Consider the following 16,016-nt stretch of genomic DNA (forward strand, 5'->3'; position numbering starts at 1 on the left):
TCTCTCCAAGAGTAGATTATGAAAGATGTGGATTTGGATCAATATTTGTTTGTGGAGAAGATTTACTTGGAACAAGGTCTTGTTCATCGTCTTGTGGCGTTCAATCCATTAATATGCATTGCTATGTGAAGAAAAATTGCATTATTGAATTGGGATGTCAAAATCGTTTTGAACCCGTTTTATGGTGTTCCAGTAAATCTTTTTCTTGGTGTCCCAGTAAATCCGTTTTTTGTAAATTGATCTCGTGTTAATATTTGCAAAAGTGTGGGTCTCCTCCTCGAGTACACTTGTAGACGTGCCATTGTTAAACTTCCATGGAAGAGCACGTGTCCGTAGGGTCACAATGTATTTATCGAAACGAATTCAGATCTTATTCGGATCTCGCAGTTCGGAATTGATAAATCGAGAAATTCGAATCATTTAAAAGAGGGAGAGAGAGATCTGTATCTTTGGTTTGTGTGAGATATGCCAGTGTGATGTACTAATGGGATTGTAAGATTTAGAATGAGTTGTCCGGTTTTTTTGGCCCGTTGACTTCGGATTACGAGATTCGAAGAAGATATTGATTTTATGAAACGTAATACCTACAGTGGCAGAGCCACATGGAGACTAGGGTAGTCCAGGGCCCATCCTGGAAATAAATTTATATCGATTATGTAGTAATTTTTGTAATCATGTGCATGTGGTGTGTTGGTATGTCAGGTTTTAAAGGTTTCATTAGGTCCTGGGGTCAACGCCTGCTGACGGAAAGCTACTTTTTGGTATTTTTTTTACCAATTACCATATATAACTACCCTTCTGCTAACATTCTGATTTCTTTTAAACCAATTATTTTTTTGTTAGTTCATGTAAAACAAGGTATATATATATTCAGGAGAAAGATTGAATGATATTAAAAAAAAAGTATCGTAATAATAGCTTATTTTTTTGTTAGTTCATATAAAACGAGGTATATATATTCGAGAGGAAGATTCAATAATATTAAAAGAAAAATATCGTAATAATAGTTTGAGCTAGTTATAACGCTATTATCAATGTTGCGTTAGATGTCAACACAGGTTCTATTTACTATGATATCTCTCAATACTAATTTTTTCATACAAATTTTAAAGCTCCATCACTCTTGTTTGATTCAAATTTTCCATGATATTACTAATTTTTTTTCTAATTTCTTTCATTAGTTTAAAGGCCCCTCCTGGCATGAATTTCTGGCTCCGCCACTGAATATCTAATGTACAGCTTCTTCCCGGTCGAGATTGAATATATTAGATTTCTCCCCAACTAGTTTGAACAAAAAACATTACGAAGGGAAAAACCAAATTATGTTATATGGGAAGTTGTTAACCAACATTATCTCATGGCTGTTTTATTTCTTCGTAATTATGATGAAATATTTGAAATATTGACGTGCATCCATAGTTAATAAATCGAAATCAATTTATCGTCTTCGATCTTGACCAAAAACCAAATGAAAAGTATGCTTGCAAGTTAATAGTTAGGTTGGTAAGAAGGCGCAGTATTGATGGCGTGTAGGATAATGGGTAGGAATAAGATAAAAAGTTCGAGGTTGGAAACTCTTTAGGGTTCGTCCATTCGTTTGTAAAACGAAAACAACAAATAGAATTTGCATTTTTATATTTGAGAATTTGTCTGACAATTTAGTTTAAGAATAAAAACGTTTAAAATACGTTTTGGAACAAAATGTCAAAGATGGTGATGGTGGCATTAGTGATGGTAGTGATGACAAACATGATTTTTTTTTAATCAAACTGTAACTTGTTTTATAATATACCTTTTATTTTTTTGTTATTTTGAAAACTATTTTTGAAAAGCAACGGAAACATCTAAAGAACTTATGCTGAATATTATTTCCTACGCTTTTCGATTTCACGTATACTTTCACAAATCAATCTACTGAACATATTTTTCACCCGTTTTTTATTTAGAAAACAAAAAATTGTTTTACAAAGCGTTAATGAACATACCCTTATTTTTCACTAAAAACAAGTCGTTAGGTTTGTATGTAAGATGAAATTACCAGTTTCCAAAAAAAAAAATGAAATTACCATGCATCGGAACTCATCCTTGATCATCCACGATCAGGAAGCAACGAGGCAAATTTTGTCATACAAATGGGTGACACCATTGCATCGATCCACGAGCCATAAGATATATTATATGAGAAATTTTTCGTTGTAACGGAAATATGAATGTACACTACGTGTTTTCGTATAAGTGATGAGAAATTTTATTTTTTAAGTTATTAACTTTTTAACACACATATCTCACTCTTTGTATAATGACACGTAGTGTACCATCAAGTATACCGGTCACACTGAAAAATCTCTTATATTATACATGTATTATGTATATATGTTAATTTTTTTAATTAATATACTGATTAGGAACGTGAGAATGAGAATTAAACAAATTAAAAGTGGGTTTTCATGTCAATTGGTTGATCAGTTTTGTTTTGGTGTGAACGTAATGAAAAGACGTCATGCGTTCTTTAATAATTTGGGTATGGATTACTGAACCAACCAACCATGCCTACATTGCCAAGCTAGCTGCTCGCCCCACGCCACCATTATCCATGCAAACAATTCTTCCATATATATATATATAATATATATTCAAAATACTGTCACATGACGTTATTATTTGACTCAAATTATAAACGTAAATTATCTTATCCACGTTTATTATAACACGTGAAATAATACATCAAGTGCTTATATTTCCCAGACTTGCAAAAATGTCTTTGTCAATCCATGCATTTCATCTTTTTTAGTTTCGTGTAATCCAAACATTAAAAATTAAATTGTATAAGCTGGCGGTTGGTTGGTTCAGTTGAGCAACCTCCAACTGTACTAAATAGGCAGCCCCGTTATCCCATCCAATCCTCCGGATCTTCAAAACCATAACCCCGTCCCTCTCCATATAAATTTTGTAAACCTACAAATCCAAATTCGTCTGTCTCTCTCTCTCTGATGAGAAAGCCCTCCTCCCTCCACAACCTCCTTGTGATTATTTTGTCCGGCGACAATGAGTCCCAAGGAAGGAGGAGCTCTTGCCAGGATGAGATATTCATCAAAACAAACAACTCCCGCTTCTGCGAAACAAGTAGAAGACGAAATGAAGAATCAACAAACCCTAATCCGTAACATTTCTTCTGTAGACAATATTAAGAACAAGAGGAGAAGGAAGAAAAAGAAGAAGCAAAACAAGGCAAACCCGAAGCAGTACGGGTTGATGTCGTATTGGGAGTTGCCGGAGTACATGAAGGACAATGAGTTCATACTCAATTACTACCGGGCCGATTGGTCTCTCCCGGAAGCTTTGTTTAGCGTTTTCCGGTGGCATAACGAAACCCTTAACGTTTGGACGTACGTTTTTTTTTAATTATGTTATGATCAATTTTCAATCCAAATTTGTTTATTTTTCTTGGTTAATTTCTTCATTAATTATTCGAATTTCAATGTTATTTGTTAAATTTAGATTTTAGTTGAAGGGTTGAGAACCCTTCTGATATGCTTGCTGATTCTCAGGCAAGGTTTTTTCATCAAGGCCCTTTTATGCACACTTTCCTTTTACTTTGTATGTGTTCTCATTTTTAATGAATATCGTACTTCTTTAAAAAAAATTAAAAAAAAAGAATTTTAGTTGAAGGGTTATCTTGTTTAATTCCTTCAGAATTTAATGGTTTCAATAATTTTTGTATTTTCTCTGAATTTTTTTATTTATTTTTTAATTAATTACAGGCATTTGATCGGGTTTGTTCTGTTTCTGGGTTTGACTATGGCGAATTTGTTGGAAGTGCCTCAGGTAGCGGATCTCCTTGGCTTTTTTGCCAGGTTGGTTGGGGATTTTCTTTCTTTTACTCTTTCTAATTCTGTTTTTGGCAACTTTGAATTTTTTTCTATTTGTATCTGATATCACTAATTTAAAATTAGAATCACAAAAGGACAATGACTGATCATGAAATTAGAAACTTGGCAACACTAATTTGAATTTTATCTTTTTGTGAATAATTTTTTATTTTTTTTATACAAGCAATGGTTGGAAAATAAGGAATCAAACATAGAATCTCTGACTTTGAGCATATGATAAATGCTCTTGGATAAAATTAGGGAAATGTTATTGGCACTCAAAAAATTTCATTCTACACTCCTCACAAATGTATTTTTCTTTCCAAATATAGAAAGTTTAGAGTGTAGAATGAGATTTTTGGAGTGCCAATAACAATTCCCTAAAATTATTAGAAAATCTCTCTTTCTGTTAAAAATAATTTACTAGCTTCATTTTTAATAAATAATTGCAACCATACATATAAATAATTATTCCATACATTTTAGTCTTAAGACTTAAAAAACCCTATGATTTTAGAGTACATCCCATCAATGCATAATATAAATTGCTAAATCTATATATAATTGTTCGGTTTGCTCTTAAAATTTTCAGAGAATTTAACAGCTGAAGAATCTAGATTGTTTAAGTAAGAGATAATGTATACTATACATCAATGTATTTTATATAGTATAAGCGTTTTGGCCAATCACAAATGTGATGTATAGTACACAATGATGTATAATATTTTAAGTGATAATTAAGTACTTGAGCAGCTAGGAAACTAAACTCTTAGAGCTCGTTCTGGAAGTGCTTTTAAAATGGCTAAAAGCGCTTATGGTAGAAATTTTTTTGGAATCAAATCATTAGGGAAAATGTAATTGAATTCTAAAAAAAACACTTAAAACGAGCTCTTAATCATGCAAGTTAGTTCTCCCGTTCTCATTTAATTTGTATTGTATGATACAGGTCCACGCCTATTAGCGGAGTCACAAATGTCTCCCGTAATTTCATTTCGGTAATTGACTTTAATTTCTAATGAAGTTCCTAATGCTATAGTATTACTATAGTATTCAAATAAGATCGCCACTTCTTGTGATCACAACATCTCCTTGATATATGATTTCGAAAATTAATCAACATATATATTTAACAGGGGATGACAACAAATCTTATCAATTTGAAGCAAATGACATCTCAGGATATGGAATTTGCATCATCAGCACCATCAGCTGAAATGGGCGTGATATATTGGCCATTTTATGTGTTCCTCGCCGGCTCTATGTTCTGCCTCCTCTCAAGCACCATTTGCCACCTCTTTTCATGTCACTCACACCCATTAAACCTCATGCTCCTCCGCATAGACTACGCCGGCATCACCACCATGATCATCACCTCTTTCTTCCCTCCCATCTACTACATCTTCCAATGCGACTCGCGCTGGCAGTTCATCTACCTTGGCGGCATAACAGTCATGGGCATTTTCACCATCGTGACATTGCTCTCGCCAAAGCTCTCTAGCAGCGAGTTTCGCAAGTTTCGCGCCTTGTTGTTTGCGTCTATGGGGTTGTTTGGTATCGTCCCCGCCATCCATGGCAGCGTTGTGAACTGGGGGAATCCAAGGCGCAACCTCACTCTAGTATACGAGGCTGCCATGGCATTTTTCTATTTGACGGGGACTGGATTTTATGTCACTCGGATTCCGGAGAGATGGAGGCCGGGGGGGTTTGATTTGGCAGGGCACAGCCACCAGATTTTTCATGTTTTGGTGGTTTTGGGTGCGTTGGCGCATTATGGTGCCATCCTTGTACTGCTAGACTGGCGAAATAGCTTTGGATGTGACAACAATTAAAATCTAAATACTACGTCACATACCAGCAAGAAGGAACTTAGCTTTCTTTTTTATGGGTTGCCGTAGGTTGAGGGTTGAGCCTCTTGATTTGTATTGATGGGGTAGGGGAAAATTATTGATTTGTTGATAGCCAGCTTAGAGGAGAAGCAGAGGTTGTCATGCATTGTGTTTTTTACTTAGAAGAATTCCAGGAAAACGAAAAGTTGAAAATTTTGTTCTGTGATTTAAACAATTACACTGAATGATCATATGTTGATTAGGCTAGAATTAGATTCAGTTATGAATTAACAAGATTCTCAGTTTCTCATCCATGAAAGTAGAAACTGTACTGAGAAATTGAGACACGAATAATCACACTCTTTGCATGAAATTAGAACATATAAATCCATGTTCTCGTTCTGATCATGCCCGACTATGCCATCCTTACGATATTTCTAATAAAGAAGGAATTCAAGCATTGGAAATGGAATCAAATTGGGGTCGAGAAGAGTGGTCACACAAATGGTCAAGCCACCTCTATTTATTTAGAGTCAAGACACAAATTATTTAGAAGACCCTACTGTGGTGTGTTTGCATGAGCGAATTTCAATTTCTATAAAACTTAGGCTATATGTCTTAAAATAACTAAACTCATTATAAATCTGATGGAAGTTTCTTCCGAAAGTTCTTTGTTTAGTATGTTTGTAGTGCATTTTTAGGATTGTGCTTGAATAGTTCATTTTCAACAATTGATATAAAAATTTCATAAAATTTTAAAATCTCTCGTCCAAATATAGGATAAGTGATGAATACATAATTGTGAGGACGTGGAGTGTGGGTGCTAATATATAAGTTTTGATGCTAATTGTGAGGACCTGGAGTTGGTTTATATCAAAAAGTTAAAAAAGATATCATAACATTATATTTTGATAGAAACCTCAACTTTCTTTAATGATATTAACCGAGGTTTGACCATCCATGCAAATAAATTAGTATATTGACATCAACAAACGTAGAATTTACTCGTTCTTTTATCCCTAATTTGTTACAGGTCTTGTTATATATGCCACATTTGCCACTTAAACTGTTAAACCCAGACCACTCATCAACTAAGTACCTTATACTTAAAAAGTTGTACAAAAAGTCAAAACCATTTTTTACCTGAATCCTAAAGGTCTCACTTTTACAGCTTGTTGATGATATTGTTAACCAAATTTGTAGTATCTCTTTGCCCTTAAATGAGGTAATGGTTCCTTTTGTTGGGGCCTGAATGCTAATGATAATTTCTTTGTAAAGTCAGCTACTTAGATTCAAAACAGTATCAAAGGTACCAATACTAGACATCAACTGTTATCAAGAATGTGGAAGGTACTAACACTTGGTTGCAAACTCGGGCAAGGTTAAACAAACACATTAATTCAATTTGTCCTAACTGTCCTTTATGTACCACAGATAATGGAGATCAAGATCACTTGTTTATCAACTGCAAATTTGCAAGACATGTTTGGGCTACAATCCCCGATATATCACCTGTAAATGATAACAATCGTTTGGGATTGTTGGAATGGTTACATGAGCTTGATGATTCAGGTAAAGAGAAACTTTCTAGCCTTAGTAAAGCCTTTTTATTCTGCTGGCAAACCTAACAATGGAGTTAAGTTGGCTAGAAAATAAAATCTGAAAATTAGATGGGAACCTCCTCAAAGAGGGCTGCTGAAAATCAACTTTGATGGTTCTGTTATCAACTCCAAGGCCGCGGCCGACTTTGTGATCAGAAATGAAGATGGTTTGCCTTTTGTCGCTGGAGCAAGAAGCCTGGGAGAGAATAGCATTTTTGTAGCCGAGGCTTTAGCTTTGAGGGATGCTTTTTGGTTGGGTAAAGGAAAGGGATTCAAGAAAGCTTGCGTGAAGGTGATTCTAAACTAGTTATCGATGCAAGTAAAGGAATCTGCTCTACCCCTTGGCGGCTGAGGAACATCATTGAAGACATAATGTGGTTAGCGACTGCTTTTGAAGTCATTTCATGGAACTATGTATACACGGAGGCGAATATCTTGACGAATGCAGTCATTAGCACTTTGAATTTTAATAATTTCCATGTTTGGGATAAGGCTTTGCCTTTTGTGGCCAGAAAAAGCCTTCTTATTTGAATTGGGTGTGATCGCGATCACACTATCTATTATCTTATTTTCTTATTAAAAAAAAGTCCTACATATAAACTCAATAAAAATAAATAAATCTTACATTTGAACATATATATACATAGTTCCATGATTCCATTAGATTTTATATCTGTATCGGGATTATCGATCTAGTTGGAGAGTCACCTTTAAACAGAACATTACTTTCAATTCAATCAAAAGGCAGCAGTCTCGACAATAAATTGGTGATCCAAAGGTATTCACTTATATATCCCTTATTGGGATTATAGCCTTTACAAATTAAACCCCAAAAATTGATAAACAAATGAGTTGGACTAGCTAGCTTGTTAAGTTCTCAATATATATACCTCTTGGGATCAAGTTTAGTCAATCAGTTCCAAAGTCGATACTCTATAGTTTATACTAGAAGGTCGATGATGATCAACATGTACCCAGTCATGCAAAAACCCAAGAATATTTTTTAAAGTCAAAACATGATCCTATTATTCCAATACATATTAGTTAATTAATGTGGTACTCAAAACATGACCCTATTATTCCAATACATAGTAATTAATTAATGTGGTACTTATAGTTACCAAACAGTAATTTTATTTTGACGCACAAAATTGATACACTTGTTGACACATTTCTAATTATAAAAGTGAGTCATATCATTGTATGTAGAATCCTGAAGTATAAGAAAGTGATTAAATACAATATGTTGAATCCTCATGTATTAGAAAGTGATCAAATACAATATGTAGAATCCTCATGTATTAGAAAGTGATTAAATAGAAAATGAACTAGCTAGATATACTATAATGAATTAACTACAGAGATTTGTTCTTGTAGATATACCTATGTTGGATACATTTCTCTATCAAAACCCTTGTTTTATTTTGTTGTTTTCTTCTTCGTGCATGGGTTGGTTTCACCTCCTAAGCCTCGATCTGTTTCTCCTTTATTAGCTAGCCTCAGGGGCCGTCTTTGGCTTTGTTTTTACCGTCTTTTTCCTTGTTCCTCCGGCTTAATGCAATCTATGATTAACAGAAAATTAATGACAAAGAAAGTGAAAGATTGTACGCTTACGTACGTATATATGTTAATCAATGGACCTAGAAAAATCAATCACTACCATATGACGACGACAACTACTACTACTACACCTACCGGAGGCGCCTTCCGATCTCCCACAGTAATTTTTTTGTTAGTAACGTTCTTGTTTCTTCTCTTCTTCCACCTAACCTTATCACCTTTCCCTGAAAACCATCTCAATAATGATCCCTTGATTTCCTCTTTAGCTATGTCTTTCAATCGTAAAAAGAACTACTACACAGCCCTACCACACGTTTCTTTCGATGGGATTCTGGAAAATTCCATGAATCGAAGGATTAGTACGCACAAGGTTAGTGCATGGAACCAAAATTAAGCTTTGTTATAATTACGTATTTGGTAACTTAACTTGTCTTGACTAATTATACAACTTTTTTGTGTTCTATGATTAGAATAAGACTAGTGTGGAGAGAATCGAAGAAGATTTATCTGAAGCACGTGCAGCAATCCGCAAAGCAATTCAGTCTAGGAACTATAGTTCAGAGAGAGAAGAGACTTTTATCCCAAGAGGAAGCGTTTACAAAAACCCTTATGCTTTTCACCAGTTGAGTATATATTGCTAATTAACCACTACTTACTATTATTTTCTTCTCAAAACATTACACAATTTTTTATCATGTTAGAAAAAGTAACCAATTTCATCATTTCACGATCAAGATAATTTTGTCATAATAATTGTGATGCTAATCATCAGGAGTCACATAGAGATGAGGAAGAGGTTCAAGGTGTGGACATACAAGGAAGGAGAGCTACCATTACTACACATTGGTCCAATGAAAAACATTTACGGCATTGAAGGACACTTCATAGATGAAATGGAGAGGATGGATAACCCCTTCAGGGCTACGCATCCTGATGAGGCTCACACATTCTTCCTTCCCTTCAGTGTTGCCAACATTATCGAATATGTTTACTTACCTATCACCGGAAAACAAGACTACCGTCGTGATCGCTTGCAGCGGGTAGTCATCGACTACATTGGCATCGTTGCAAATAAGTATCGGTATTGGAATCGAAGCAACGGCGCTGATCATTTCATGGCATCATGTCACGATTGGGTAATGCTTTACTGAACCCTACATGTTGGTATCACATTTCGATAAATGATAAATTGTGTGTGTATACATCACGTCAACTAATAATTTATCATATTTTAGGCACCGGAGATTTCAGCAGGCCAACCTAAACTCTTCAAAAACTTTATTAGGGTTCTTTGCAATGCCAATACTTCGGAAGGATTTCGACCCAAAATAGATGTCTCACTACCTGAAGTTTATGTACCCCCTCGAGAGCTTGGACCACCAGATTTAGGTCAGGCCCCAAACAACCGCCGGATTTTAGCATTCTTTGCCGGCAGAGTCCACGGACCAATTCGACCCATCTTGCTGGATTATTGGAAGGGCAAAGATGATGAAGTTCAAGTCCATGAGAAGCTCCTCCAGGACCAAAACTACACAAAACTAATGGGTCAGAGCAAGTATTGCTTGTGCCCTAGTGGGTATGAAGTGGCAAGTCCAAGAGCTGTGGAGGCAATTCATGCAGGATGTGTGCCTGTTTTAATTTCTGACAATTATACATTGCCTTTCAGTGATGCCCTTGATTGGAGCCAATTTTCAGTACAAATTCCGGTTGCCAAGATACCAGATATTAAGACCATCTTAAGAGCAATTCCGTATGAAAATTATCTGAAAATGCAGAAGAGAGTTTCCCAAGTTAAGAGGCATTTTGTGCTTAATCGGCCTTCTGAGCCATTTGACCTAATTCACATGATTCTTCACTCGGTGTGGCTGAGACGACTTAACTCTAAGCTCGAAACTTAGATCATGATTCATCAACATAGTCATCACCTTGTGTAATTTTTTTAATCCCTTGTTAATTTTTACGGTATCTGATCGGTCTATAGTCTTTCTTGGATATAAAATTTTGTCAGCAATAATTAATGGGACACAAACTAGCTAGCTATATATACCTACGCTCGTAAGATATATCGGATCTTGTTTGCATTTTCCACTCTCAAACTCCATAACGATCTTTGGTTTTATAATAAAACCAACCTCATTTTCTCATGCAGGGATATGTAGAACTCACGTGAGACCTAGCTACATATGCAAGTAAAGAATCCCACAACTTGCTTAATTAGGCAAGGTAGTCTACTAGCTAGACACTATTTGACCTTTAATCACATGATAAACTGAGTAATTGATCTTTGTTAATCGACTTAATTAATTAGTCCACTCCTCACATAATTAACTGAGTAATTAATCTTTGTTAATCGACTTAATTAATTAGTCCACTCATCACCTGTAGGTCATGTATAAATCCAGCACCATGCATACTACAACTCCCATGGTAGGTATTTTAGTTAGAGATGAATACAAGCAATCTTCTTATTGTGAAATTTTCTCACTTTACCTTTTCTATTCTCTTTCTCATTATGCAATGTTAAATAACGATCTTAATAATTTTCTCTATCACCAACTAAAGATTATTTTTGCAAAGAAATAACTAAATCCGAAATCGTTTAGTCATCTAACACTTTTACATATGACGGAATCATGTTTCTCACTTAAACACTTCAATTTTGACAATGTTGATTGAACAGTTAAACAATTCCTAATTTAATTGATTTTGTAGAGCTAATTTTTTAAGAAGAACTAATGAAAATGGCTTGAAAACTTTGAGTTTTAATGATAAGGACAAAATAAAGGGTAAAATGAATAGTACCAGGTTTGACTTTTTAGTGTAAAAATGTGGTTTTTCGTTAAAATGAACAGTACCGCGGACTTTTCGTTAAAACTCCCAATTTTTTAAGGTGACCTAGAAATTATACACTTTCCGATCATTAACCAATATTGTAAGGTAAAAGGAAAATCGAAAAAGTAAAATGAGAAGAGGATTAAGAAAGTTGCTATCATGAAATATTATATATAATGAGTAATGTTAGAGATATTAAATTTGTAGACAAAATTTTGTAAACTAAATGACATGGAAGTTTATGATTGGTTATTACTTAAGCGTTGATGAACGTGCTCATTTCTATTGATGACACATCATTTAATTTATAATTTGTATCTTTCTAACATTACCCATATATAATATATTGAGATAGAGGGCTGAATGGAGCTCTCTCTCGTGCACTCTCTCTCAAACCATAATTGGGTTGGACTTTTAACAGCACTTACTTGCAGTTTAATCAAAAAGCAGCAACATCAAGATGCACATTTTAATAAAAAAGCAGCAACATCAAGATACACATTAAGCTGATAAATACATTAGTTTGACTAACTCAATGTATACCTTTGGAAATAGGGTTTTGTCCATTCCCTAGGGAACTAGCTAGCCTTAAACAACGACCTCTTACTTTTTGTAAAATTCATAGAGAGATCAAATTGTTAAATCAAATTTACGAATTAAATGATGTGTCATCAATAATAAATAAGTATGTTAATTAACATTTAAGTGATAATCTAATTATTAACAATCATATTATTTAGTTTACAAAATTTATTTTAGAAATTTGACCACCCTAACATTACCCAAAATATGTTAGGAGCCTTGATCGAGCCTTAATAAATAAATTCACTTGAGAAAATGTTCATTAGGGTCACTTGATTAGAACAGTTCTCACACTAAAGTAAGTTTGCATGAGATTAGGTAAAAACACAGAAGATCTCATGCTTTGTGAGGGGTACTCTTTTAAGGCGTGGCCAGACGCCCTTCTCAATTTTTTTTTTATTTTCATATTCATCACAGACATAGTCACGATTCTCTTCCTCCCCATGCTGTACACATACATGGAAAAAGACTAATTAATGACTTCTCTAATACATAAATTGCAAGATACTCATCATTAAATTTTCTAGAATTTTAATTTATCGATATCTGTAGCAATCTTCCATGTTGAATTATTTTGCATTTATATCAGTGTGTGATGATTTTCACCCGGCTAAACCGCTAAGAGCTACCCTTTTTATATACAAGTAAAAAAAATGCAGCTCTCTCTGCAGATTCTTGAATAAACCCAGTTCAGATCATCGTCTTCCCCGCCGATTCTTCCACTCATCCCTCTCACTGATTCTTATAAATGGACACAACAGTGAAGAAACAGTCAAGCTAGCTAGCCAGCCAGCCATGGCCATGACTTCAGCTTTCCGCTGCCCCACACTTCTTTCCCTAATTATCTTCTTTTTTCTCATTTTCTTCGTTCTAACCTTCTCCTCCCTGCTTGGTCAAAAGTATGTCATTATTCCCTTTGTTTCCTCGTACAATACTACTTCTACTGCTTCACCTTTCAATCTAACAAAGAGCAACTACACAGCCCTACCTCAAGTTTCATATTTTGATGAGCCTACTACTACACCTTTCAATCTAACAAAGAGCAACCACACAGCCCTACCTCAAGTTTCATATTTTGATGAGCTTCTCACAAGCTCCATGTATCAAAGGAGACACAAGGCTAATCTTACCAAAGTAAGCATTTCAATTTTCATTTTTCAGGTTAATAACCGTTCCAGTTTCAAAACTTGTTTAGTAACTGTTTTCATTTTTCAGTTTTCAAAAAATATCAAGCCAAATTTTGAAAATTCATCACAAAAGTAGCTTTCAGTTTTCAGTATTTTGAACATTAAAAATAATTACCATACAAGTTTTCAAAAAAAAAAATGAACATAAAATTTGAAAATTAAAAACAAAGTAATTATGAAACATCATTTTCTTGTATATTAGAATTTAGCGATGGTAATTATTTTGATATATTAATTAGTTTGTCTAATACTTGATTTTAGTGTATTTCTTGGTGACCAGGGTAAGACTAGTTTGGATAGAATTGAAGAAGACTTGGCCAAAGCACGAGCAGCAATTCTTGAAGCAATTCAGTATAAAAAGTATACATCACAGAAAATTGAGACTTTTATCCCAAGAGGAACCATTTACAAAAATCCCTACGCTTTTCACCAGTTGAGTAATTTTAAGATTCTATGTACCACACATATTATACTCGTTTCTCTTATCTAAATAATCATTTGCTTTGACCAAGAGGGTTTTCTTAAAGTTTGAAAGGCTAGATTCTGATCTTCAAACTTCAGCCATGCAAATCCAGTCGTCCAGTGCACTAGTACTTCCCATACATTGTCATCCGTGCATTGTAAAATGTTTGCTAATTAAGATATGCATTGTGCAGGAGTCACATAGAGATGGTGAAGAGGTTCAAAGTGTGGAGCTACAAGGAAGGAGAGCATCCATTAATACATTTTGGTCCACTGAATGACATATATGGAATTGAGGGACAATTCATTGATGAAATAGAGAGGGAGGAAAGCCCATTCAGAGCTACACATCCCGATAAGGCACACACATTTTTCCTTCCCCTGAGTGTTGCCAACGTTGTTCGCTTTGTCTACATGCCTATCACTCGGAGACAAGACTACCATCGGGACCGCCTGCAACGGGTTGTCACCGACTACATTGGCGTCGTGGCTGGTAAATATCCCTACTGGAACAGAAGCAATGGTGCTGACCATTTTATGGCTTCATGTCATGATTGGGTACGTATATATGTTGCTTCAACTGTGCCATCAAACTTCTTTTCCGTTTTTCATATGAACTGTGTTAACACTCTGAAATAGTCATAAATATGCAAAATTTCTTATTTTGAAACAACTAGTATTTCATTCGTAATTCAGGCACCGGAGGTTTCAGTTGGAAATCAAGAGCTTTTCAAGAACTTTATTAGGGTTCTTTGCAATGCCAACACCTCAGAAGGATTTAAACCTAAAAGAGATGTCTCACTACCTGAAATCTACTTATACAAAGGAAATTTGGGCTCCTCCAATTTGTGTCAGGCCGCAAAGAGCCGCCCAATTCTAGCATTCTTTGCCGGACGGGTCCACGGACCTGTCCGGCCCATTTTGCTGGATCATTGGAAGGACAAAGATGATGAAGTTCAAGTCTATGAGAAGCTTCCCAAGGGCCTAAACTACACCAAATTTATGGTGCAGAGCAAGTTTTGCTTGTGCCCTAGTGGATTTGAAGTTGCAAGCCCAAGAATTGTGGAGGCAATATATGCAGGATGTGTGCCTGTCTTAATTTCTGACAGTTACACATTGCCCTTCAGTGATGTGCTTGATTGGAGCAAATTTTCAGTGCAAATTCCAGTTGCTAAGATACCGGAAATTAAGACCATCTTACAAGCAATTCCATTCGACAAATATCTGAAAATGCAGAAAAGGGTGTGTAGGGTTCGTCCACATTTTGTGATAAATAGGCCGGCTAAACCGTTTGATGTGATTCACATGATCCTTCACTCAGTGTGGCTAAGACGACTTGACTTTAAGCTCGAGGCTTAATTGTATGTATCAATATAATTTTTTCCCCTTTGCTCGTTTGATGTAAAACTGAGGCCAACAATGAAAATTGGGCCAATTGGTGACCTGGAATTTCATAATTAATAAAAAACGTCACCTTGTTTTGGATATTGTCATTGTCTCTTCTTTCATATAAAGACATGTACAAGACACAAATTTGTGTACAAATTCATTGTGAGGCAAATGAGTTGGCTAGTGGCTATATGGATTTGAGTTCTTTCCTTGTACGAAAGAGAAAATACTCTTCAGCAAAAATTCAATTTTAAATATTTACAATTCTCCTTTTCTACCATGATTTGCCAAGATTTTGTATTCCTAATGGGTTTGGGTTTCTTATTCATGTCGAGAAAGGGAGATTACATACATAAATTGGTACATGATTGTGTAAACTTAATTTAGAATTCAATAAAATCTCAGAGATCTTATCATCTTATTACTGCATGACTTATATTACTCTAGGATTAGTATAAATACAGACACAAAGCGAAGAAAAATCACAATCTAAAAACCGATGAACCCTCTCTCTATCGCCGACCTCTCTCTCCAACTCTCAAATTATTTTTACAACAAATTCAATATTTTTTGCCAATATAGGAAATATATTACACAGAAACAAATCCATATTTTGATTTGATGTCATTAATTGTCCTATAGGGCCTGAATCAAACACTTTCTATTTATAATTGATCATATCAGATATCACAAGCTACACGTACCAAA

The 16,016-nt window shown here is 35.0% G+C and overlaps 3 protein-coding genes across 3 annotated transcripts; all 3 read left to right on the forward strand.

Moving 5' to 3' along the window:
* Positions 1–2,887: 2,887 nt before the first annotated feature.
* On the forward strand, positions 2,888–5,930 carry LOC126592280 (heptahelical transmembrane protein 1-like). The gene is made up of 4 exons (XM_050257992.1): positions 2,888–3,386; positions 3,762–3,854; positions 4,816–4,864; positions 5,003–5,930. Exons 1-4 carry the CDS (start codon positions 3,046–3,048, stop codon positions 5,696–5,698), a joined length of 1,179 nt encoding a protein of 392 aa, XP_050113949.1. The 5' UTR covers positions 2,888–3,045; the 3' UTR covers positions 5,699–5,930.
* Positions 5,931–9,617: 3,687 nt separating this feature from the next.
* On the forward strand, positions 9,618–10,754 carry LOC126592291 (probable glycosyltransferase At3g42180). Its single transcript, XM_050257998.1, has 2 exons — positions 9,618–9,992; positions 10,092–10,754. Exons 1-2 carry the CDS (start codon positions 9,642–9,644, stop codon positions 10,752–10,754), a joined length of 1,014 nt encoding a protein of 337 aa, XP_050113955.1. The 5' UTR covers positions 9,618–9,641.
* Positions 10,755–12,925: 2,171 nt separating this feature from the next.
* Positions 12,926–15,406, forward strand: LOC126592298 (probable glycosyltransferase At5g20260). Its single transcript, XM_050258004.1, has 4 exons — positions 12,926–13,404; positions 13,738–13,889; positions 14,114–14,477; positions 14,616–15,406. Exons 1-4 carry the CDS (start codon positions 13,066–13,068, stop codon positions 15,276–15,278), a joined length of 1,518 nt encoding a protein of 505 aa, XP_050113961.1. The 5' UTR covers positions 12,926–13,065; the 3' UTR covers positions 15,279–15,406.
* Positions 15,407–16,016: the final 610 nt, after the last annotated feature.

The sequence above is a fragment of the Malus sylvestris genome, chromosome 2, assembly GCF_916048215.2.
Source record: "Malus sylvestris chromosome 2, drMalSylv7.2, whole genome shotgun sequence".
Lineage (NCBI taxonomy): Eukaryota > Viridiplantae > Streptophyta > Magnoliopsida > Rosales > Rosaceae > Malus > Malus sylvestris.